General features: G+C 33.2%; 2 protein-coding genes and 1 non-coding gene across 3 annotated transcripts; 2 read left to right on the top strand and 1 right to left on the bottom strand.

Moving 5' to 3' along the window:
* The first annotated feature begins 4,517 nt into the window (after window positions 1-4,517).
* On the top strand, window positions 4,518-4,624 carry LOC114182790. Its single transcript, XR_003604226.1, has one exon. It is a non-coding gene; the product is annotated as a small nucleolar RNA R71 (small nucleolar RNA).
* Window positions 4,625-11,532: 6,908 nt separating this feature from the next.
* Window positions 11,533-13,894, top strand: LOC114182305 (protein COFACTOR ASSEMBLY OF COMPLEX C SUBUNIT B CCB1, chloroplastic). Its single transcript, XM_028069154.1, has 4 exons — window positions 11,533-12,133; window positions 12,565-12,686; window positions 13,334-13,486; window positions 13,598-13,894. The coding sequence occupies exons 1-4, from the start codon at window positions 11,780-11,782 to the stop codon at window positions 13,782-13,784; spliced, it is 816 nt and encodes a 271-aa protein (XP_027924955.1). The 5' UTR covers window positions 11,533-11,779; the 3' UTR covers window positions 13,785-13,894.
* Window positions 13,864-16,435, bottom strand: LOC114182306 (cytochrome b-c1 complex subunit Rieske-4, mitochondrial-like). The gene is made up of 2 exons (XM_028069155.1): window positions 16,072-16,435; window positions 13,864-14,756 (listed from the first exon to the last, which is right to left on the bottom strand). Exons 1-2 carry the CDS (start codon window positions 16,226-16,228, stop codon window positions 14,113-14,115), a joined length of 801 nt encoding a protein of 266 aa, XP_027924956.1. The 5' UTR covers window positions 16,229-16,435; the 3' UTR covers window positions 13,864-14,112.
* Between the last annotated feature and the right edge of the window lie 7,071 nt (window positions 16,436-23,506).

Raw genomic sequence — 23,506 nt, 5'->3', positions numbered from 1 at the left:
CATTAGAAATGAAAGAATGTGTCGCTCCAGAATCGAACAACACTAATACTAACTGACCCAACAATAAACATGGCTCGAGGATAAGGTTACCTGATCGAGTAGCCTTTGTGGAGGTCAATGCAAAGACCCTGTCAGCCACTCTAGCTCTTTATGCGGGTGATGCTACTGATTTCTTCACACTCAAACTCTTCTTTTATGGGCAATTATTTACAAAGTGTCCAGGTTTGTCACATATGAAACACTTATGACGGTCGCCTGACCCTCCTACTCCACCTGTCAGCTGAGGGCAATTCCTTTTCAGATGGGGTTCGCCACACTGGTAGTAAGTGGGACCCTGAGATGTCTGTGGTCAGTTGTAAGGCTTTTTCATCTACCTAGCCTGTGCGACATTTTTCTGATGTCTACTCACGTGACCAGGACCCTTCTCAAGATGCTCAGCACTCTTCACTTGCTCCACCAAAAATGGAAACCTCCTCTCCCGCAATGGTGTCACCACCTTCTTAAGCTCATGTTTGAGTTCTCGCTCAAACTTTAAACATCTCCATTCTTCTGTGAATAATATCTCGCCAAGTGTTCAAATTTGTTCACATACTCCTGCACTGTCATTTCTCCCTGTTGCAGCGCGAGAAACTCAAACTCCCTGTCCTGCCTGGCTATGTCAGGGAAATATTTCTCTAGGAACCGAGTCCTGAAGCTAGTCCACTCCACCTGTTCGTCTCGGGTCTGCATCTGCTGTTGCATTCCCGCCCACCAATACTCTACATCATCATTCAACAGGTACGTGGCAAATAAGAGCTTCTGCTCTTCAGCGTAGTTCATCACTTTGAAGATCTTCTCACATTTGCGGAGCCACGCATCCGCTTCATCAGGAGAAGCTTTGCCAGTGAACTCTGCTAGCTTGTGGCGCAGGAAGTCCTCCACAGTCGGCACCCTAATTGGTGCAATCGCCGTTCTAGGTTGCGCTGCTACAGGTGTCTGCATCGCATCCACCATCTGGTGAATAGCCTCCGCGATGTCATAAGCACCATTACTCCTTCTTCTCTTGTTAGCAACCATAGCCTGGATACGCCACATTCAATTGTTAAGAATCAATTCACTTAGTTAAGCAAAGATACTCACCTAATTATAGCATTCAACTCATTCACACAAACAAACAACCGATTAGCTCACTCCCCAAAAGTCCCACAATATTTAAAATATTTTCAAAACTTTTGCTCTGATACCAATTGTAACATCCTGATAGGATATTATGGTTTTAAATAATAAAATAAAAATAAGAAAATAAAATCACATTTATTATAAGTCCATTTCCCAAAACGCGGGAAATTAAAACAAAACTTTAACTATAACATAATTCAAAAGTTCGCAAATTTCATTATTACAAAATCCACCATAATTCAACATAATTAAAATTACATCAAAAGTCTTAACATGAAAATCCTTTCCAAAAGCCCAAGTAGCCCCTGTACTCCGTTTCTAAGTATCTCCTGGCTCACCAGTCAAATCATCTGCTCCCGGATACCAAGTTATCTGATCATCACCACACACACACATATAGGGTGAGCTATGCACAGATATAAAATACTATGTAATCCATCCCAAAGAAAATAACATCGCTAAAGGGTTTCATTACTTTCAAATTACCCATTCCCTGATCTCATAGTCCTTCATGAGTCATATGCATGAACTAGGTCTTGGGACTTCACTGTGCTCCCACGAAACTAACCCATTCGTGGTCCAACCCTATGAGCCTATCATGCTCATAGTCCTGCCCTACAGACTCCTCGTCTGTAGTAAAACATCCAAGCCTCCCTCGCTCGGACCATGGCACGCATGCAATCACCATACTATGGACTCCTCACCCAATAGCAACCGACGGGAACATAACAGTTCCTTGCGCATCGTGCGTCCGACGCATGTAATCACCATACTAAGGACTCCTCGCCACTTTGCAGCCGACGAGAACTACACAGTTCCATGCCCATCATGCGTCCAACCATTAAGCACATCCCAGACCCCTATTGGACTTAGTCCTTCAAGCCCAAACACCACATACACAAGCATATAATTCCCTATATTTAGGAAAAGTAACAAACCAGTTCATAAAGCACACACAAACCTAGAAATTCGCAGCAACTCGCTCAAGCCAAGGACCTTCGCCTAAGCTAGTCCATCAGTCTCGCCTAAGCAACCCCGCCTCACCTGGACAAGTGCGTAACTATTGCTGCACCACACCATCTCGCTTAGGCGAGCCCAACTATCCTGAGCGAGCCATACCTTCGCTCAAACCAACAAAACCTCGCCTCAACGAGAATTCGACGCGAACTACATAACACCACGAGACCTCGCTTAGGCGAGCCATTCTTGCCTAAGCAAGAGTATCTGTCGCCCAAAACCTAAAACCCCTCGCCTAGGCGAGAAATCGCGCTTAAAGTGTTATGGATTTCATCACGACCTCGCTTAGGCGAGTCACCCTCGCCTAAGCAAGAGACCAAGTCTCTCAATCCTCATACTGATCGCCTGAGCAAACTGCGCGAGCCAAAAACCAAAACGTGATCCTGCAACTTTTGCTTAGGCGAGATGGACTCGCTTGGGCAAAATTTGCAGAGTTTCTTCTTTGTTTACGTAACCAAACCATTGAGAGCATACCAAAACACAATACAACCATTCCAAACAATGTATATTAACATTACCCAATTACATGACCCTGTTTTAATTCCCTTGAAATTGCTAAAATCGGAGGTTTAACCATAATCCCCTAATACAGCACCAAACCCTCCTTTTAGACACCCAAAACATGCAAGACTTTACAGCAACATCAATTTACCCCAAATTCCCAATCCCATTAAGCATATCATGAATTTCCACAAGCATACAAAATCAATTGAGAGTGACAATTCTACAAGACCATACACAATTCATGTAATTCCCACACACAAAAGTCAGCACCCCTAACCTGGACTTCTTGCAGAGATTGTGATGATATAACTCTTCTTCTTGCCTCCAACAACTTTCCCCTCAATGTTCCCACAATTTTCTTTGCACCAACTCTTAACTCTCTTAATCTCTCACAATCTCGTTCTCCTCTCTATAGGTAAGCTAAAACAATTGTAGAAACCCTATTTACTCCTAAACTTTTCCTTTTATAAGTGTCTTAATAGAGGTTTAAGTTAAAAAACGAAAATACCCTTAATGAGGTGTTAATTGCTATTCAAGAGCCATCATTTGATGGTTTTTCAGTCCTTATTATTTTCCCTTCTGTTTGGTTTTCTTTGCCTCTTTACATTCAAACCACAACTAGTATTAACAAAAAGGAAGTCAAATTTAGGTTCACCAAGGTTTGAACCCATACCATTCTAATGTTCAATTCATTACACAACCATTTAACCAATACATGTTTCGTGATACACTCCCACCAGTATAAAGTTACATTACCAATTCGATGCTCATACATATTATTAAAAATTAATAATAAAACAACAACACATAATTGACATACATAGGACTCGAACCCAAGTCCTCTCACACAATCAAAGTACTCTCAACCATTTGAGCTAGTACTTTTCCACGTCACATCAAACAATATTTAATGTCATAAAGGCTCTTCCTACCTTCATTTATTAATTAATTAATTAATTTTCACGGGTCTTACACTAAGCACACCTTATCAAGTTCATCCATTCCAAAGCAAACGCTTATGTCACGAGGATGCTTTATGGCTTCAAAACCATCAAATATGACCTCCTCATCCTTGATTCTTACTTTAAGTTTGCCATTGTCAACATCAATGATGACTTTAGCAGTTTTCATGAAGGGCCTTCCTAGGAAGAGAGGTACTTCTGAATCTTCCTCCATATCCATAATCACAAAATCTACTAGAAAGTAGAATTTATCTACTTTGACCAGCAAGTCTTGTACAATTCCATATGGATATTTGATGGATTTATCAGCCAATTGAAGTGTCATTCTAGTTGGCTGAACGTGTACATCTCCAGTGCTTCTTAACATAGACAAAGGCATTAAATTGATACTTGCTCCAAGGTCTAGCAACGCTTTGCCTACTACCAAGTTGCCAATAGTTTTAGGCAGTGTAAAACTTTCTAGATCCCTAGATTTTGGAGGTAGGGACTTTTGAATAATTGCATTGTAGTCAGCTTAATAGTCTCACCCTCTTCAATTCTCCTTTTCTTGGTTAGCAGATCCTTCATGAATTTGGCATATCTAGGCATTTGCTCCATAGCCTTTGTGAAAGGTAGATTGATCTGCAACCTTTTGATCATATCTAATTGTTTTGTGCTAAGATTATATTTTGTGTATCCAATTCAAGAATTCCTCTTCTATATGGTTGGCTTCTATCATGTTGCACTTGGTGGTCACTAGTTGATAAAGACTCAATAATTGAAGTTGCTTCAACCACATCCTTGGTCATCATGGATCCTTCTGCAGAAGCATCCAAAATTAGCTTGGTTTGTGGCTTAAGTCCATTATAGAAAATGTTCAGTTAAGCTAAATCATCAAATCCATGATTTGGACATTTTCTAAGAAGAAATTTGTATCTCTCCCATGCTTCACATAAGGACTCATATATTTCTTGAGAAAAAGTAGCAATAGCTAACTTGGCACCCACGTATCTTGATGGTGGAAAAAATCTGGAAAGGAATTTGCTCTCCACATCTTCCCAATTCACTAAGCTCTGATTTGGTTGAGATTGCAGCTAAATTTTTGCTTTTCTAGTTAAGGAAAATGAAAATAATCTCAAGTTTGTTGCCTCCTCATCCTCTCCTGATATTCCCATGGTGTCACACAATTCATAGAATGTTGTGAGATGATTATAGGGGTCCTCATTATCCAAACTGGCAAACTAGTTTGCTCTTATAAATGATAGCAGACCAAGCTTAATTTCCACTCCTTTGATAGGTCTAACAATGCTTGAAAACCCCATTGACCCTTGTTGCTACACATAGTCTCCCACCAATCTCCTCTATTTTGTACGTTCTGCCATGATTTCCTCGTGATTATGCAAATTTGAGCTTTGAAAAGGTGAATTTTCTACAATCTAGTTTTGTTATCGCTCAAGTCGTTCTTGTAGCCTCTTTTTCTTGTTTCTATTGTTGTTTCTTCTAATGTTTTCTCTATTTTTGGATCAAATAATAGAGTTTCTTTTTCTCCTCTTGGCATGCACAACAAATCAAGATCAAGTGAGCAGAGCAAATTGAATATTTATAGACAAAATCAAAAATTCTACAAAAATGTACACAAATATACAATAAACTTCAAGGTAACTACGTGTATGTGGCATTCCCATTTTTCTTGAGTGACTGGCTCATGTTTTTTTTATACTCAAATATTTAGCTTGATTCTTTTGTTTTGCAACTTGTATATATGCATGATTCTATATGATTGAGACATTTCTTGTGTTTAACTACGAGGCCAAATAAGTTCACCCTGATATTGATCCATTGGTAGCCCCTTTGAGTTTTAAACCTCCCTTTCTTGTTTTAAGCACATTGCAAAACCTTGAAAAGAAAAAGACCATATTCTCCCTTACCTTAGGAAGAAAGAAGGAGCTAATGGATTATGTTAGGAATGAGTAATGAATAAAGTGTGTAGATGAGTACCTCACTCACAAAATAATAAAAATGGAAAAAAGGAAGGAGAAAATATGATGAAAGAGTTTTGAAGAAAAAAAGATGTAGAAAAAGGAAAAATAATTGCTTTCTCAAAAATAATAGAAAAGAAAAGTAGTTGCTTTTGAAATTATGCTCCTTTATTCTTTTTATATTTATTTCAAAAACCTAAAAATCCTAAAATTTTCTTACCTTTGCTTTGGCCTCATTACAACCTGTGAAAGTTCTCATGATATTTGATTGCATGTTTTCTCAAAGTATATGAATGTTGGAGTCTTGTAAAATATCACGAGTGTTTATTTACATGGGTATTTTAAGTGAAATCACAAGTTGAAACACTTAAGTGAATTTTGGTGAGAAAATATACATTTTACTTCGAGTGGTCTCTTTCATATTTGATTTTCTTGTAAATTCAAAAAATTAATTCATGTGTGAAAAATAAAACTTTTCTATTTTTATGTGTGTGATATCTTGATTTCTAAAAGATTGATTTGTTTCCAACAAAGTTCTTTTCCTTTGGTTTGTTAAATCTACATAACATATCAATCATGAGTCCAAAGGTTTTTAATTTTAATTGGGAATGTACTTTGACTAACATTAGAAACTTTCATATGATTGAATGCATTTTTGCCAATAATTGAGAATGTACTTTAATTAAAGGTGAAAACTTTAACAAGAATTAATCAAGAATGTACTTTGATTAATTAGTTATTTACTTGATATAAAAGGTAAAATAATAGACATGATTAGGCATAGTAATATTTAATCGAGAATTTACTATGATTAATTTATAGAGTTCTTGCTTTTAATTGAGAATGTACTTTGGTTAATAGTGAGAACACCAACAAATTAATTGATAATTTACATTGATTAAATGAATCCTTTAACCTTCACTTTAAATCTTATGCCTCTCCTACAAATGTTCCTCTTCAAAACGCTTAAATAATCACTCACATTTATCCTTAAGAAAATTTCTTACATTTCACTCTCTAAACCACTAAATAGTTTTGGATTTGAATGTCTTAGTGCCACCTTAGCTCACCAATTTATTGTGAAAATCTCAGCCAAAAAATTCAACTATTTTTGGAGAACATTGACTAACTAAACAATTTAGATTTATTATTATATTCATGAAATCTAATTCAATTTATAAACTCTTATAACCACTTTATCTTTTTAGAGAAATTGTTTAATATCTTCTTAGATATTATTCAACACATGTTACTTCTTAGAAAATATTTTAAATGAAATAAATATTTTAAAGCATTATTAAACCCTTTTATATCTTAGAAATTTTTTAAATAAAATTAACTTTTTTAAATAAATCATTTTATCTCTTATTATAATCTTACTAAATAAAATAAATTTTCTAAATTAAATAATTAATAAATCCTTCTACTTTTATCATAATTTTTTTAAATAAAATAAATTTTTTAAATTAAATAATGGGTTAAATATGTTTTTAGTCCTTGAACTTTGATGCGAAATTGGAATTTGTCTCTATCCAAAACTTGACACATTTTGGTCCCTAAATTTTAAAAATGAATGGATATAGTCCTTTTAACTTAATTATATTAATTTTGTTTTGACATGTCAAACATGTTTTATGCTAGCATTTGAGTTGTTTACATGTTTACACGGTAAGAAAATGAAAGAAATATCAAGTGTGGAAAAGAAAGACTAAAGTCAACACTAATGGTGAAAGGTTTAACACAAGTGGAGAGAGTCGATTATAATAAAGTTTTATCACATATGGTAAAACATTGTTAGATAAAGATATTAATGATGTCAATAGTTAATAAGTACAATATGATTTTATAACAATTGGATGTCAAAACAAAATTTATGTAAAGAAAAAGTATATTTATAGAAAATACTTATGTGTAAAAATGTGTGCAATATGTTTGACTAGACGATTAAAGCTCATTAGACTAGTCAAGTCAACACAAACAATCTAAAAGTTAGAATATCCTAACTAGACGAGTACAATTTGTAGATGACTCAAATACAAGATTGACCAGAGGAGTAAAAGTTGTTGACTTAAAACAATTAAGGCCAAGAAGAGAGGTTGAATTTGACTTAAATGAAACCAATTAATCTTTTGAAAATTTTCGCAAACCTTTATTAAATCTATATGACCAATGGAACTTCAGAATCCTTGTAGCTGGACAAGAACATTTTAATCGATTGTAAAATGAAATCAACAAATTAACATGTTGTACAATTAACACGCAAGTGTTAAAATTCAAATTACAGATACTTAAAGTGGTATTACTCAATGCAAATCAACACAAAAACACCAACAATAATTTGATTGTTTAATTTGTGTTTAAAGAACTATGCAAATCATCTTTAAGTGTTATAAACGAAGAATCTTGTTTTAAACTCATGTTAGAGCCAAAAGTGTAAAGAAGACAAGCAAGATATCAGGATACACAAATTTTTATAATGGTTCACTCTTGTGAGCTATATCTAGATAACATATGCAACATAAGAATCACAATATTACAATTACACACAATCTTGTAAGATCAAACTCACCTCTTAAAACCTACAACTTGCCCTAGCAACACCTTGTTGCAACCTGAACACCCTCCAAAACCAACAAAAACACACCCAGTATAAAACAAGAAACGTTCGAACCTTGAAAATTTTCGTAGCTTTCTCAAGACACGTAATCTTGTCTAAAGAAATCAACATGTGAAGACAACCACAATCCCACAGATTCATAAGCTCGTCTTGATAAAAAAACTAAGGTCAGTCACATGAAAAGTTCGTTTTAGAATTACTCAAAGTGTTTCTCAAAAGTCTGCACTTTTCATAGAGCCAAAGTACTGATATAAAAGAGATAATCGTTGTCATACTCAATCGATTAATTTTAAGTCCTAATCGATTGATTTCACTTAATTAGTGAAATCAGTTGATTGGTAGTCAATTCAATAGAATGATATGATCATCATATATCTTGTTTGGAGGAGACAATTAATTTATTAAAACTTTTTTTGAGCAGATTAAAAGAGTCTATTACATTTGTATGAACATAATTATAGTTTGTAGAAATCTAATTACGATTTGAATCACTTATAAGTCTTTTTCCATTGGTCTTCACTAAGTTTTCAAGTGCCTCATATGGATTTATCAAATCAACATTTCATGTATTCATCAAATAAACACTTTATGAACTCTCCATGGTAACAAAAGTCAAGCAGACATTAGACGAGTATAAAGTAAGCTAAACCATACAAGTATGATGACCAAACGAGTCAAGATGTGTTGACTAGACTACATAAGAAAGTTAACAAATCATCGATAATACATGAATTGAGTTTGATATGATAAATGAAATATGAATGTTGAAATTGAATATTGAATCAACAAGAAGAATATCAAGATCATAATATTGCAAATCGAGAATCGAAAGATCAACATTGATTGAAGAAATATTTGAATAAGATCAATACTGATTGAACAAGAATATTTGAAGAATATCTACTTTGATTAAAGTTTGTGAATACTGATATTATATTTGAAATCAATCACGAGAAAGGAATACTCCAAGAGAATATCCTGAAGATCACAACTACAATGGTGGTATATTTGAAGAAATTCAAATTGAAGAAATACAAGAAAGGAATGATTAGATAACTTGAGGAAGCAAATACTCTAAATGATATATCAAGACCTTCCAAATAAAGCAAGATGAAGACCTTCCAAATAATTCAATGTGCTTATAAATTATGAAAATAGAGCACAAACAAAATTGCAAAATACAAGAGGATTTAGAGAGAAAAGACACTAAGCTTATAGAGTCAATTCCATTGTTGAGTGAAATTGGGTTGAATGATAAACCATTGTAATATCCTTCACAAAGTGAAGTATACCATTTGAGCTTTATTTTATCTCTCTTATTTGAGAGTTGTTATTGTTATTTCAATTGAGAGTTCTCGATCTTAGGAGAAGATTTTAAATGATACTTGGAGAGGTTAAACTTGTTCTAACATGGAAAGGCTTATACTCATCATACTTGGAGAGATTGATACTAGTTGTAACTTGGACAGATTGATACTCATGCTAGTTAAGACATTTGATTCTTAAGCAGGTTGCTTAAGAGATAGACATATCCTTAATATGTAAACTGAATCAGTATAAATTTGTGAGTGCAATCTCTTCCATATACTCTTAATTTCTTTATTTGATTATTGCCAAAAATGTTTAAAGGCTTAAATACTGATTTGGTCATAATATTTGTTCAATTTTTTCAATTAGGTTCTAATATTATTTTTTTTGTTCAATTTGATCATAATATTTATCAATTTCGTTCATTTTGTTCATTTTTTCTAACATTGTTAAAATAGTTAACAAATTATGAATAGTGCTACCACGTGTCATTTCGTGGTTTTTTTTTAATATTTTTTAATTTCTTTTAATTTTTTTTAAATATGTCCAAGTGTCAAGCCAATATCATGTCAAATGTCAAGATCAGTTTTCTATATTCAATTTGATTTTGATATTTATTATTTTCATTTAATTTGGTACCAGTTTTTTTTTAAATTGAGCAATTTTGTCCCCCTCTAAATTGAGACCAAATTTAATTTTTATATAAATGTTATACTGATATTTTTATTAAAATTCACATTTTTATTAAATATTTTTAATTTATAGTTAGAGTTGGTTTAAAATTAAAATTTTTAAAGTAGGCAATAAGACTATTAATTTGAAATTTTTAATGGTTAAAAATAATATAAAGTAATATAAATGATTAGTATTATGTTTTTGTGATTTTTAACTTCTTAAATTTTTCAACCAATTGTGTTATTCGTCACTTTTAAAATTTTAGTTCTAATTTTAAACCAACTTTAACCTTAAACAAAAAATATTTAATAAAAATGTGAATTTTAAAAAAGTATCAATATAACATCTGTATAAAAATTAGATTTGGTCTCAATTTAAAGAAGTACAAAATTACTCAATTTTTAAAAAAAATTGGGAACAAATTAAACAAAAATTACGAATATCAGGACCAAATTGAATATAAAAAACTGATCATGATACATGGTTGATATTAGCTGGACACGTAGACATTTTTTTTAAAATAAAATAAAATTATAAAAATTAAAAATTAAAAAAATTAAAAATCAGGTGGCAATACTATTGAACGGTGTTGGTATAAAGAATCAAATTGAATAAAATTGACGAATATTATGATTAAATTGAAAAAAGAAATATTAGGACCAAATCGAGAAAACTGAACGAATATAAGAAACAAATCAGTATTTAAGTCATGTTTAACATGTCTACATACTCTATTCATCTCCCCTGATGAAATCTACCTTACACCAACACATTATTATTATTTTTATTATTTTATGAAATAAAATTTGTATCATCTTTAACAAACTTCAATCTACTTTATTTATTTTACCAAGCAAGCTTCCTTAAATATTTAATATAAAAGTTCAATTCTTTAATGAAATATAAAATTTATATTAAAAAACTTAATATGAGTAATTTTTTTTAAGGATATATTTTTATATAAGAGTGGTTCTCTTATTAATTTCAAAGATATATTTAGTATTTTAAGTTTTAAAATATTTTTGGAATATTTTTCTGTATTTTTTCTTTTCTAAAGACTTATAAACACAATTTTATACATTATTACGAATTTTTTTCACTAAATATTTTAATGAATAATTCTAGCTTAATCTTCTGCATTCACTATTTTAGATTTATAGATGTTGAACACAATATTTTAACAAATTAAAGGAAAGGTTTTTTAAAAAGTAAAGCATGTATACTTGGTCGAAGATCTTTCAACAAATCCATCAAGCATAAATATTTAATTTTAAATCTCTTTAAATAACTATATTCATACTCATAAAATAGTTTAAAAAAATATAACCCTTACACGGGTACAATACCATAACCAGTTATCACAAATGTGCGATCATCATCCTTTCTTCTTTCCCCAAACGTGGCACCATTTTGGCTTCGGTTTTTCATCACTCAGTTTCAAGACATCGCCTCAAACAACCTCTGTGTCTTCCAACATCATCGAATCCAACTACCAAGAAGCCCTTATGCAACATAACCAACTTTTCTAAACTCCAACAAACCACCTTATCTGTGTATCTTTTCCTTCTTCTTTATCTACAATGGTGGTAACTAAGGCATTGTTACCCCCTCCTCCACACCCTCTATGTTCCCTTCCAATTTCCACCAAAACCAGAGGCCTCACACTCCACCAAGTAGACCCTTTGGTGAGGTTCAAGTTTGATGAGAGAAAGCAAAGGAAACATGTGGCTCATGTGTCACTCCATGACCCTTTAGTTTCTTCTTCTGCTCTTGCCGATTTCTTCATCCACCAACACCAGCAAAACCCTTATAGTCTTGTATTGTTGGCTGATAGTGTGGGTTACTCTTTGGCTAGCTATTACACTTCTTTGGGTCTCTTTGTGATCTCTGTGCCTGGCCTTTGGTCCCTCATTAAACGTTCTGTTAAGTCTAAGGTAATTTCCATGTTTATTTGTTAGATTCTGTTTAAAAAATGCTAGCAAAACTCTCTTTTTCAATACATTTCTTAATAGTTCTAATTTGTGTTAGTCCTTAGTTAACTGTTTTAGTCTCTAATATAGTTTCGCATGACCGAGGCTAATACAGATTAAGAAACATGTTTGTGGAAACACTAAATGACTAACTTTTTAAGTTTACAAACTAGAACATGAAACATGTACGAATGAAAGAATAAGATGAGTGATTAAACCAACCAAAAATTACAATTTTATACGTCTTATCATCTCATATTTGATAAACCCTGTTTCTGGGTTTGTTTAGTTTTCAATCAATTTTATTGCCACTAGCCCTTTTTCTGTCAGATTGTTCCCATTTTTTTTTTTGTTGCATTGACTATTTTGGTGTGTTTTGGTGGATGGGGAAATAGATTGTGCAGAAGACGTTTATAGGTGAAGGTGAAAAGAAGGCACCGAATCAGGTTGCTGGGGAGATTTTATCGTTTTTCACTCGTAACAACTTTGCAGTGACTGATAGAGGAGAGACAATCACGTATGTCACTGTCTCATTCTTGTATAGTCATGTTCTTGCTTGCTTTGGATTTTTCTTGGTACCTTCCTTTCTATCAATCTATAATTAGGACACAGAATGTATTGTTTAACTGTTCTTTGAAAAGAAAGGTCCTTTCATGAAAGGTTCTCACAGGAATAATGAGTATGCTTATCTGGGTCTTTTTTTATTTTGAATCCTCAAATTTGTTTTAGGGAAACTTAAGCATCCACGTTTGTTTCAAATAATAGAAAGAGTTTGTATTTTTACATACTAATCAATGAAATTCATCACAGGATTGACTTTTAGAATTGTTATTATGATAGTCAACAAACTTGTCATGTATGATAATGTGTGATTACGTATGATAAGTGTATTTTAAATCTCTTGGTAATCATATTCAATTCTGATGTGTTCTTACACACAAGAATTCACCTTTTCCAAGTTCACCATTGGAGCGGCCGGGTAGGAGGTGTTTGCTTAAATGGAAGAATAGTTCTTATGTAGGAATATGCTGTTACATTAAATAAATAACTTTATTGCTCAGAATAGTGTGGGATCAGTTTCTGTTCCCTTGATGATGATGCTCTATGTGAAACTATGGTGGGATTTTTTCATTTTCAAGAATCATGGTCCATTTTCCCTTGCAGGTTTGAAGGACAGATGGTTCCAAGCAGGGGTCAAGCAGCATTACTAACTTTCTGCACTTGCATCAGTTTGGCAAGTGTGGCCCTTGTGCTTACCATAACCTTCCCAGATATTGGCAACAACTGGTTTTGGATCACCCTCTTAAGTCCATTGGCGTAAGTGATTAAACTGAAAACATTACAGTTTCTTTCCCTTGTCATTATGGTTACTGTGTTTTTTGTTGTGAGGGAGATTTAGCTGAGAGTTTGCTGTTATTAATGCTGCAGAGGCGTTTATTACTGGACTCGGGCATCCAGAAAGGAGCAGATTAAAGTGAAACTAATAGTTGCAGATGATGGAAACTTATCAGAGATAATTGCCCAAGGTGATGATCAACAGGTCGAGCAAATGAGGAAGGAACTCAAATTCAGTGAAAAAGGAATGGTGTATGTTAAAGGCGTTTTTGAAAGATGACCTCTATTTCTTCAGGCAGTAGTAGAATCAGAATGCTAAAGAATGTTGAGATCAATTTTATTCTGTATTTGACAATAGCTAACAATCAAAATCATATGAAAATTTTTATACATGATGCAAAATTTAATATTCCTGAACTTGTCACATGCTAAGCAAAAAGCCTGGCGATTATTGATACAAGTATCGCCAAAAGGTAACAGTTACATTTCCAAGTTACACAAACCAATGGCCAAACAGACTCAACAAGTTCTTTAAGGTAATAAGGCACATTGTAACTTACTCAACCCAATTTGTAAACTCATCTCATTTGTATGCAGAACAAACATTTTCAACCAATCAATAACTTGTTCTCATCCAAGAAGGAATAGGTAGGAACCTCTAGATTGTATGGTGCTGGTCCCTTCCTAATTCTGCCTGAAATATCATAATGTGATCCATGGCATGGGCAAAACCACCCACCAAAATCACCAGCATTTGGCAATGGAATGCAGCCCAAATGTGTGCAAACCCCAACCACAATGAGCCATTCTGGGTCCTTCACTCTCTCTGCATCCTGTTGGGGATCACGAAGAGATAGAACATCAACACTGTTTGCCAGCTTGATATCGTCCTCTGTCCGGCGCCTGATGAACACCGGCTTTCCTCGCCACTTTACGGTCACCGTGGCGCCAGGCTCAATGCTGGAGAGATCAACCTCGAGTGAAGCCAGAGCAAGAACATCCTTACTAGCAGACATGCTAAGCACAAACTTGAGGACTAGGAGACGGACCAGAGAGGCATAAGCAAACCTACCACCTGTAAGGACGAAGTAAGCAAATGCCCTCTTGCTAGGGTCACCTGGGGGAAACCTTTCATGGTTGTGCTCATCATAAACAATAGTAGAAGTAGGGTTCTTAACAGCAGCAACAGTTGCTGGAATCTCAGGAATAATGCTGTCTTTTTGTGTGTAGCTCAGTGATTCAGTAGTAAAACCTATACAAAATCAAATTCCATCAGTTAATTCATAATTCAGTTCCTTTAGTAAGAAAAAAATAACGAATTAAATACATTTGTAGACATCACAATAGGGGAATCGCTAGCTTTTAGTTCCTAAACAAGAATTATATCTTATGCAAATGTGTCAAGTGTGGTTCCTTCATCTTTACACATGAAATATATTATTTCAGTAAACCAGAGACCAAATCAAACAATTTTTTAGACTATAAACTTATTTAACCCAAAAGAATTTGTGTATGAATAACCGGACAAAAGGTATGGTTCAACCTAGTTGAAAAATCCAATTACAAAGACTAGGCAGAGGCACAACTCGCGTTGCAAAACTATTTTACGTTATGGATCACGTTTTTGACTACCATGGTTGTGCCTCTACCACTCTCTCTTCTGTTTTTTCCACCCAAACTCTGCTTAGCCACAATTTTTCCAAACTGTTCACTACCGCTCGCTCTCTTCTCTATTTTTTTTCCAATTTGTAAGATCTTTCGATTCATGTTACGATCTTCCGAATTACGATTTATATTTTCCTTTCCGATCTTGAGTAAGATCTCGATTTTGACTACCATGGGCACAACTAAAAACCATGTGCCAAAGTAAAACAACAAGCAAAACTATTTCCTCCTTTTCATTAGTATACTATAGACAATGAAGAGAAACACCAGCAACACTCTTTCTCATTAGCTATCACAGTCACTTTTTATTTAGACCATGTTTAGGTTAACTTCTCAATAAGAACTTGCAGAAGAAAAAGAAGAAAAATAAAAGCTTATATATATGCACAAGTTAAAAATTAAAACTTGGATAAACTATATAAATATGGAAAATATTCACCAAAGAAGCCCCTAATTAGTTTCCCCAATAATTTTGCAGTTTCTAATATAATTCAACCAATACAAAATATAAAATATGAGTTTGTAATTAGCCACAATGTTAGGGGGTTGTGTGACCAGAATTGCGTGCAGCACCACATCAACTATACCAGAGATTCTTATTTCTTTTTTTAAGTTAAAATTAACTTATAAAAGATAGAAAAAAAAATCCAAATTTGTAGAAGCTACACTAGAGAATTTTCTTCAAATTAGTTTAAATATAAACTAAGTCAACATAAACAATCAAAATGTATAGAAGCTAAAACAGAAAACTTTACGCAAATTCGCTTAGACATAAACTAATTGACATTAAATCATGTTTTTGTCACTTCACAGTGGTTTGGGCAACAATGATTAAAATTAAGTGAAATAGAAATAATTTGGAAACACTAGAGAGAGAGAGAGACAGAGAGGGAAATGGGAACCTCTGAAGGGAAGAAGGAAATTGGTGAGGTGAGAGGAAGGGAGGGATCTGGGGTCATGAACGACGACGTTTGGGGAGAGGAAAGCGGAAGCAGCGTGGTAGGGTCGGAAGCAGGGAGAGGAGAGAGAAGAGAGTCTCTTAGATGCAAGCCTCAACATGTTGTTCTTCCTTCTTCTTCTTCTTCTTCGCGTTGTTGTTCCTCTTCTGAGACTTTTGTGTTTGTTGCAGAAAATTGGAAGTGGTAAAGTTGGAGTTGTTGAAAGAATTGGAGTGTGTCTCTGAACGTGGATTTTCCAATTAAGAAGGAGAAGGAAAAGTCAGAACCGCTCCTTCAATGTCGGCTTCTTGCTTATTTTTATTTTCTATGTCTAATTTTGACAGAAATAGAATGCTGCATTCGGGTTTTTTTTTTTATCTTTTTGGGCCTAAACCCAGGCTTCCACTTCTTTAATTAATTAAGTTGGGTTTTTTTTTCTTCTTTCTGAACGCCATCGTCATTGCATTTATCTTCTTCAATTGGGAGGAAGAAGAAAAGAGAACTCGTTTTGGGAGTTATCATTTACATTTTGGAAAACTTGTATTGGAAACTTTCTTTTACAAAGATTTAAAAAAAAAACATATGGTATGCTTGCTTACCCTCAAGATATTATGAAACATCTTCAAAATATTTACCATTGATATCTTATAAAATAATAACCTATTATCGTATTCAATTATATCACTCTGATATCAAAATAACAATTTATTATCAAATAGCTCCAAAATATTATGATATAATAATTAATTATTTTCAAGTAACATAATTTGATTAAATACAAATATATATATATATATATATATATATATATATAATTATTTTATTCTTGTATACTCACTTATCCTCTCTTATTGACTTGAGCGTCGAGAGTCTTTGCAAGTAGGTCTCTCTCTTGTAGTGATTCAAAGTTTAGCAATAAGGTCAACCCACCTGAGAGTGTATTCGGCAAAATCTGGTTAGAACATTTAGCATTCACTATGGGACCAGGTAAAACTTTATCTTGCCTCTATATTTTATACTATAATTACCTTGTGTAAAGAGAATTCATTACTAATGGGCATTTATGGTCAAAATTTTGTAATGTCTTTAATACCACTTCATTAGAGGTTATGCAGCTACCAACATCAATCAAAGACCGCAAGCAATGCCTTTAGGTGAAGATAGCAACATTACACAAGAGGATTCGAAAGAGATTGATTTAGATCCTTAGCCAGAAATTAAAAAGACTCAACCAAAGTACCAAAAGCCTACACTTAGAATTTAAATCAGGAAACATGGTAATGCCACCGACATAAGCAAATTATTTCTAAGACAAGAAATAAGTAGAATCTTAAAACATGACAATGATTAGAAAGATGATCGACAATTATACCATGTAACTCCAAATTGGATGATTTCGACTAATAATTATTTAATGCATGATGTTTCATCAAATCATAAGTCCAAAGCATGAAGAATTTAAGGACAACCATCCTTTTACATTGTAAAGAGTAATGAAAGGTGCTTGAGGCTGACACAAGTCAATTACGTATCGGCTGAGCCTCATGAAAGAATGCACTCGGAAGCAAGATGCAAGATTGAGTAGAATCTTGTACAAGAAGTACGAGAAGAGGCCCGTGGCATAAGAAATACCTCAAAAGCAAGATATGTGGTGAAGCTAAACTTTATACAAGAAGTACAAGAAGAGTCACGTGGCATGAAAAATACCTCAAAAGTAGCACGACATTATAGTACAAAAGTATTCCAAAGAGCTGACCTATTTTGGAGAAAGCTCAGGAAACTCGGTAAATCTGAGCCCAAGTGTCAAACCATGGACTTACTTGAAAAACACTCCAAGTACCTTATAAGAGTCTGACCATGGACCTACTTGGAAAACACTATAAGTACCTTAGGAGTGTCCAACCATGGACTTACTTGGAAAACACTTAAAGTACTTTACAAGTGTCTGACCATATACCTAATAGGAAAACACTCCAAGAATCTTACTAGTGTCCAACCACAAACTTACTTGGAAAACTCGAAGTACTTATTAGTGTTTGACCATGAACTTACTTAGAAAATAGTTCAAGTACCTTACAAGTGTCCAACTATGGACTTACTAAAAAAAAAATACTCAAGTACGTTAAAAGTGTCTGACTATAAACTTACTTGGAAAAACTCCAAGTATCTTATAAGCATCCAATCATGTGACTTACTTCTAAACATCCAAGTACCTTATGAAGTGTCCAATCATGTGACTTACTTGGAAACATCCAAGTACCTTATCAATGTCCAATTATGTACACTTTTTTCTTAGTTTGGACCCCCCCCCTAAATTGGATTTTTTTTTTAGAACAAGGTTGGGGCATATTCTTCTAAGTTCGGATGCAACCAACATCCGCAAGCTACAACTAATGGAGAATGATAAAACTCTTTCATCCATTAAACTGATCCACCTGCATTTGATTTTCAGCTTTTGAGCTGAAGGGCTTATGTACATACCCCTAAGATATTATGAAATATTTCAACGATATTTACGATTAATATCTTATGACATAATAACTTATTATCATATTTTGTTATATCTCTATGATATAATAATCGATTATATAATATCTTCAAAATATAATACTTGATTATCTTCATGTAACAAAATTTGTTTAATATATTTGTTTACTTATGATCTAGAAAGTTTATAAATACATGTCATCACAAGAAGTATAATAATCTCATAATTAATTTACTCTCATATATTTATTTATTATCTCTTACTAACTTGAATGTCGAAAAGTCTTTGCAAATAAACCTTTTCTTGTAATAATTCAAAGCTCGGTTATATATCAGCAATAACGTTAGCACACCTCATAAACTATTCGGTTAAATATGGTAAGAAACATGTTCAATTTAGAAAGTATCATACATATTTTAGAAAAGGAAAATGATAAACTGACTCCTAAAAGTTACTACTTTTTTTACTCCCTTACGTGTCACTAGCAGGTGGAATTTTGAAAAGAATTTTGATTTATTATTTTAATTGTTGATGTGGCATTGAATACGCGTTGAAACTTAAATCGGGAGAAAAAAAGGGACTAGGTTTTGAGTTTATTTCGTGTGTCTTGCTCAGAGAAAATTGTTCCTGCCTCTCACCATCATCTTTTGATACACACAATTAGAACCGAGACTCGGAGAAAAAGAAGTGACTAGGGTTTCATTAGAAAGAAAATGGCTTTTGGGTTTGCTTCGTCTCTCTTACTCGGAGTAAATTGCTCCCCCCTTTCGCTCATCGTCGTAGATCGTCGGACTGTCGTCGCTCCAGGCCGACGTAGGATCTCGCGTTCTCTTGTCGTTGCGTCGATGATGACCGTTTTCCCCTGTCGCTACTAGCGTGAGGTCATGTTTCTCCATCTCTGTTTCATTTTTTAATGGTGTGGTTTGGGTTCTGATAATATTCACCACCTAAAGAGTGAGCATGCCTCTTCAACTTTCAAGCATCCATCTAATGTTCCATGTAGTTTGCCCCAAATTGGACAATTTTACGTCTCTATGCTAAATCCTACTTTTTAAGTTCTTGTAATTTTTGTAGGTGGCCAAAGAAGAATTATCGCGTGAGTGTGATTATCGATTGGAGGCAATGAATCAAAAGTTGTACCAAGATCTTCTTGATGGGGTCGAGCGATTTTATTTTCCAATAGTTGTGGATGCTATTTCAAGTAGAAGAGTATTAACTATCGAGCTTGTTTATGGTAATTATAAGAACTTTAACAACTTATTTTTTATGCATTTTTCTATACATCTTTACATGCAATTTTTTGGTACCATAACTTGCATAGCCTGTTTACACACTTAAATGATTTAAGAGAATAAAAACATTTGTGGTGTTCGATGCAGTTGCATATCCTGTTTAGATGACAATGCTTTCAACATATATGTAGTAATTATTTGTGTGGAAGATATAGTTTTCCATATTGGATAGTAGATTTTCCCTGTAGATGGTCCTATTTTATCTCACATAATCTAATTTGGTAGCCATTTACTCAAAAAAAAATTGTAATTCATTAAAAGTGAGAAGAAATGTATGTTAACTATAAGAAAATTTATGTGATTAATTATATAATTATGTTTGGAGAAATTATCACCTTCAATCAGACACTTTTATGAACACAAATTTGTCCATGTTTTTAATCATTCTTTGGTACTTGTTGAGAGATGCTACTTGTCCTATTCATTGAACAAGGGATGATTTCCTTATTACTTCAATTTTTTGGTTCAGTTGGGGGAAAAATATTTATGAATTCTTGATTGCTTATTTAGTTTGATAATCAAACTGTTTACAACATTGAGATCAAATAAATAGAATGATATTCTTGTGAATTAAATATTTTGCTTATCTTGCCACAGGAATTACAATTGAAAAAGTGGCATCACTGGACCAGGAACTACAATTGCTTATTCTTGTGGATTTTTATTATTGTTTATGATGCATAATTTATTAGATTCTAGCATGTGTAAATGGTTATTGTTTTATAATAATTTTCATTTTGTTTTCTTGCATTCAATGTTAAAGAAAGTGTAGTACATTGCATCCATTGGGTTCTTTGGTGAAAAGGAATAACGGTGTTGAGGTAATTAAGGTTGAGGATTAAGTGGTTGATTAAGTTTCTTGTGTAATTTTTGGATTTGAGTTAGAAAACAAATAAGCATCAAGACTGTGAGACTAAAAGATAACAAGAAGTAGTCATTCATAGAAGAAATAATAATATATCTTTTAAATTGTATTTTGCCCTACTTGTATTTCATACTGACAATGGCTCTTCGAGTCTTTGAGCTTTGCATTAGAGGAAATGAGTCCAAAGTAATAAGATAATATTCTTGTAAGCAGTAAGGTGTGATGATCTTACTTGTCACTCTTTATACAATCTTTGAATTTACTGTGTATATTTAGATTCAAACATGGTATTGCTCCTGCATTTTGGTGAACATTGGAATAAATATATAATCTCTTAAAATGCAATGTTGTAATCTTTTGGAGGTAGAAATGTTAATAGATTTTTTAGTCCAATTGATTAAACTGAAACTTAGACAATTAATTGTTGAATGTGCAGGAGTTTTGGATAATGATTTTGTTGACATGGTGATTCATCAGCGGGAAGGCAACATTTTGGATGCATGTAGCTCATTATATTTTTTCATTCCTATTTCTAAATTCAAGAACAAGTATGATAATTCACGAGGTGGATTTCACAGAATTTGATAAATATATTAAGACTTAGACTAATTTGACGTATATATTGTTATATTTTTTTATTTTGTAAATTGAATTGATATAATTTTGTGATATTCTTGTAATTAGTAAAGACTCTTACTGTGTGCAAAAACTATTGGTGTAATGAGCAATCACATACCAAAGACCATTATTGTGTGCAAAAACTAATACTCAGCTCAACACTTAATATATCAAGGGTCAGCAATTAATAGTTCTAGAGTTATGATGTTTGTCGTATGGGAGTTGACCAATTATCCCACACCAGATTTCATTATGTAGAATATAGCTTCCAGAAACCACAATGATGTGTTTTAATTCCCTGAAACCGGTTTACATGTTGAGTGTTTTACCATAGACCACAAATTGTTACTGTGTGCAAAAAGAACCGCTAAGGTCAACACTTAATATATCAGTGGTCAGCAAACGATAGTTCCAGAGTTATGATGTCTATAATGTGGGAGTAGTGGACCAATTATCTCACACTAGATTTCATCATGTTCAATATGGCTTTTATACACCTTAGTGAAGTGATTTAATTCACTGAAATTGATTTACATGTTGAGTGGCTTACCACAGACCACAAATTGTTATTGTGTGCAAAAAGTACTACTTCGGTCAACACTTAATATATCAATGGTCATCAGTTAATAGTTCCAAAGTTATAATGTTTGTTATGTGGGAGTTATGGACCACAAATTGTTATTGTGTGCAAAAAGTACTACTTCGGTCAACACTTAATATATCAATGGTCATCAGTTAATAGTTCCAAAGTTATGATGATTGTCATGTGGGAGTTATGGACCAATTATCTCACTCCAGATCTAAGCATGTTCAATATAGCTTCCATATACTTTAGTGAGGTGTTTTAATTCACTGAAACTGGTTTATATGTTGAGTCGCTTACCACAGACCACATATTGTTATTGTGTGCAAAAAGTAATGCGTAGGTCAACACTTACTATATCAAGGGTCAGCAATTAATTGTTCCAAAGTTATGATGTTTGGCATGTGTGATTTATGGGCCAATTATCCCATACCAGATTTTATTATGTTTGAATATAACTTCCATAAACCTTTGTGAGGTGTTTTAATTCCCTGAAACTGGTTTACATGTTGAGTGTCTTACCACATATCAAATATTGTTATTGTGTGCAAAAAGTAATGCGCAGGTCAACACTTAATATATCAAGGGTCAACAATTAATTGTTCCAAAGTTATGATGTTTGGCATGGGGGCCAATTATCCCACATCAGATTTCATTATGTTTTGAATATAGCTTCCATAAACCTTAGTGAGGTGTTTTAATTCCCTGAAACCGGTTTACATGTTAAGTGTCTTACCATAGACCACATATTGTTATTGTGTGCAAAAAGTAATGCGCAGGTCAACACTTAATATATTAAGGGTCAACAATTAATTGTTTCAAAGTTATGATGTTTGGCATGTGGGATTTATGGGCAAATTATCTCACACCAGATTTCATTATGTTTTGAATATAGCTTCCATAAACCTTAGTAAGGTGTTGCAATTCCCTGAAATCGGTTTACATGTTGAGTGTCTTACCACATACCACAAAATGTTACCGTGTGCAAAAAGAACTGTTAAGGTTAACACTTAATATATCAGTGGTCAACAGTTGATAGTTCCAGAGTTATAATGTCTATAATGTAGGAGTTGTGGACCAATTATCCCACACCAGATTTCATCATGTTCAATATAGCTTCCATGTACCTTAGTGAAATGTTTTAATTCACTTAAATTGGTTTACATGTTAAGTGGCTTACCACAGACCTTGGATTGTTATTGTGTACAAAAAGTACTGCGTAGGTCAACACTTAATATATCAATAGTCATCAATTAATGGTTACAAAGTTATGATATTCTTATTCTTTGTGAAAAAAAAATGTAAGTTAATTTACTGACATATATTCTTATATTTTTTTTAATATTTAATTTAATTTCAAAAAATTTAACATTGACTTAATGAAAAAAGGTTACAAATTAATTTAACTCATCTTTTGATGAAATAATTTATTGTAAAAAACATACACAATTTTGCTGATTAATTTTATGAAAAAATATATTCAAAAAAAATTACATTTTTTTACAACAAAAATATACATTACATAAAAAATTGAAAATAAATAACATTAGATT

The sequence above is a fragment of the Vigna unguiculata genome, chromosome 4, assembly GCF_004118075.2.
Source record: "Vigna unguiculata cultivar IT97K-499-35 chromosome 4, ASM411807v1, whole genome shotgun sequence".
NCBI lineage: Eukaryota > Viridiplantae > Streptophyta > Magnoliopsida > Fabales > Fabaceae > Vigna > Vigna unguiculata.
This window is presented reverse-complemented; position numbering and strand designations above follow the sequence as displayed.

Excerpts from the sequence above, each read along its gene's own strand:
- LOC114182306 (XM_028069155.1), bottom strand. The coding sequence starts at position 16,228 with ATGTTGAGGCTTGCATCTAAGAGACTCTCTTCTCTCTCCTCTCCCTGC. Across the intron at positions 14,757-16,071 it reads TTTCCTTCTTCCCTTCAGAG|GTTTTACTACTGAATCACTG; the intron begins GTTCCCATTTCC and ends GATTTTGTATAG.
- LOC114182305 (XM_028069154.1), top strand. The coding sequence starts at position 11,780 with ATGGTGGTAACTAAGGCATTGTTACCCCCTCCTCCACACCCTCTATGT. Across the intron at positions 12,134-12,564 it reads AACGTTCTGTTAAGTCTAAG|ATTGTGCAGAAGACGTTTAT; the intron begins GTAATTTCCATG and ends ATGGGGAAATAG. Across the intron at positions 13,487-13,597 it reads ACCCTCTTAAGTCCATTGGC|AGGCGTTTATTACTGGACTC; the intron begins GTAAGTGATTAA and ends TTAATGCTGCAG.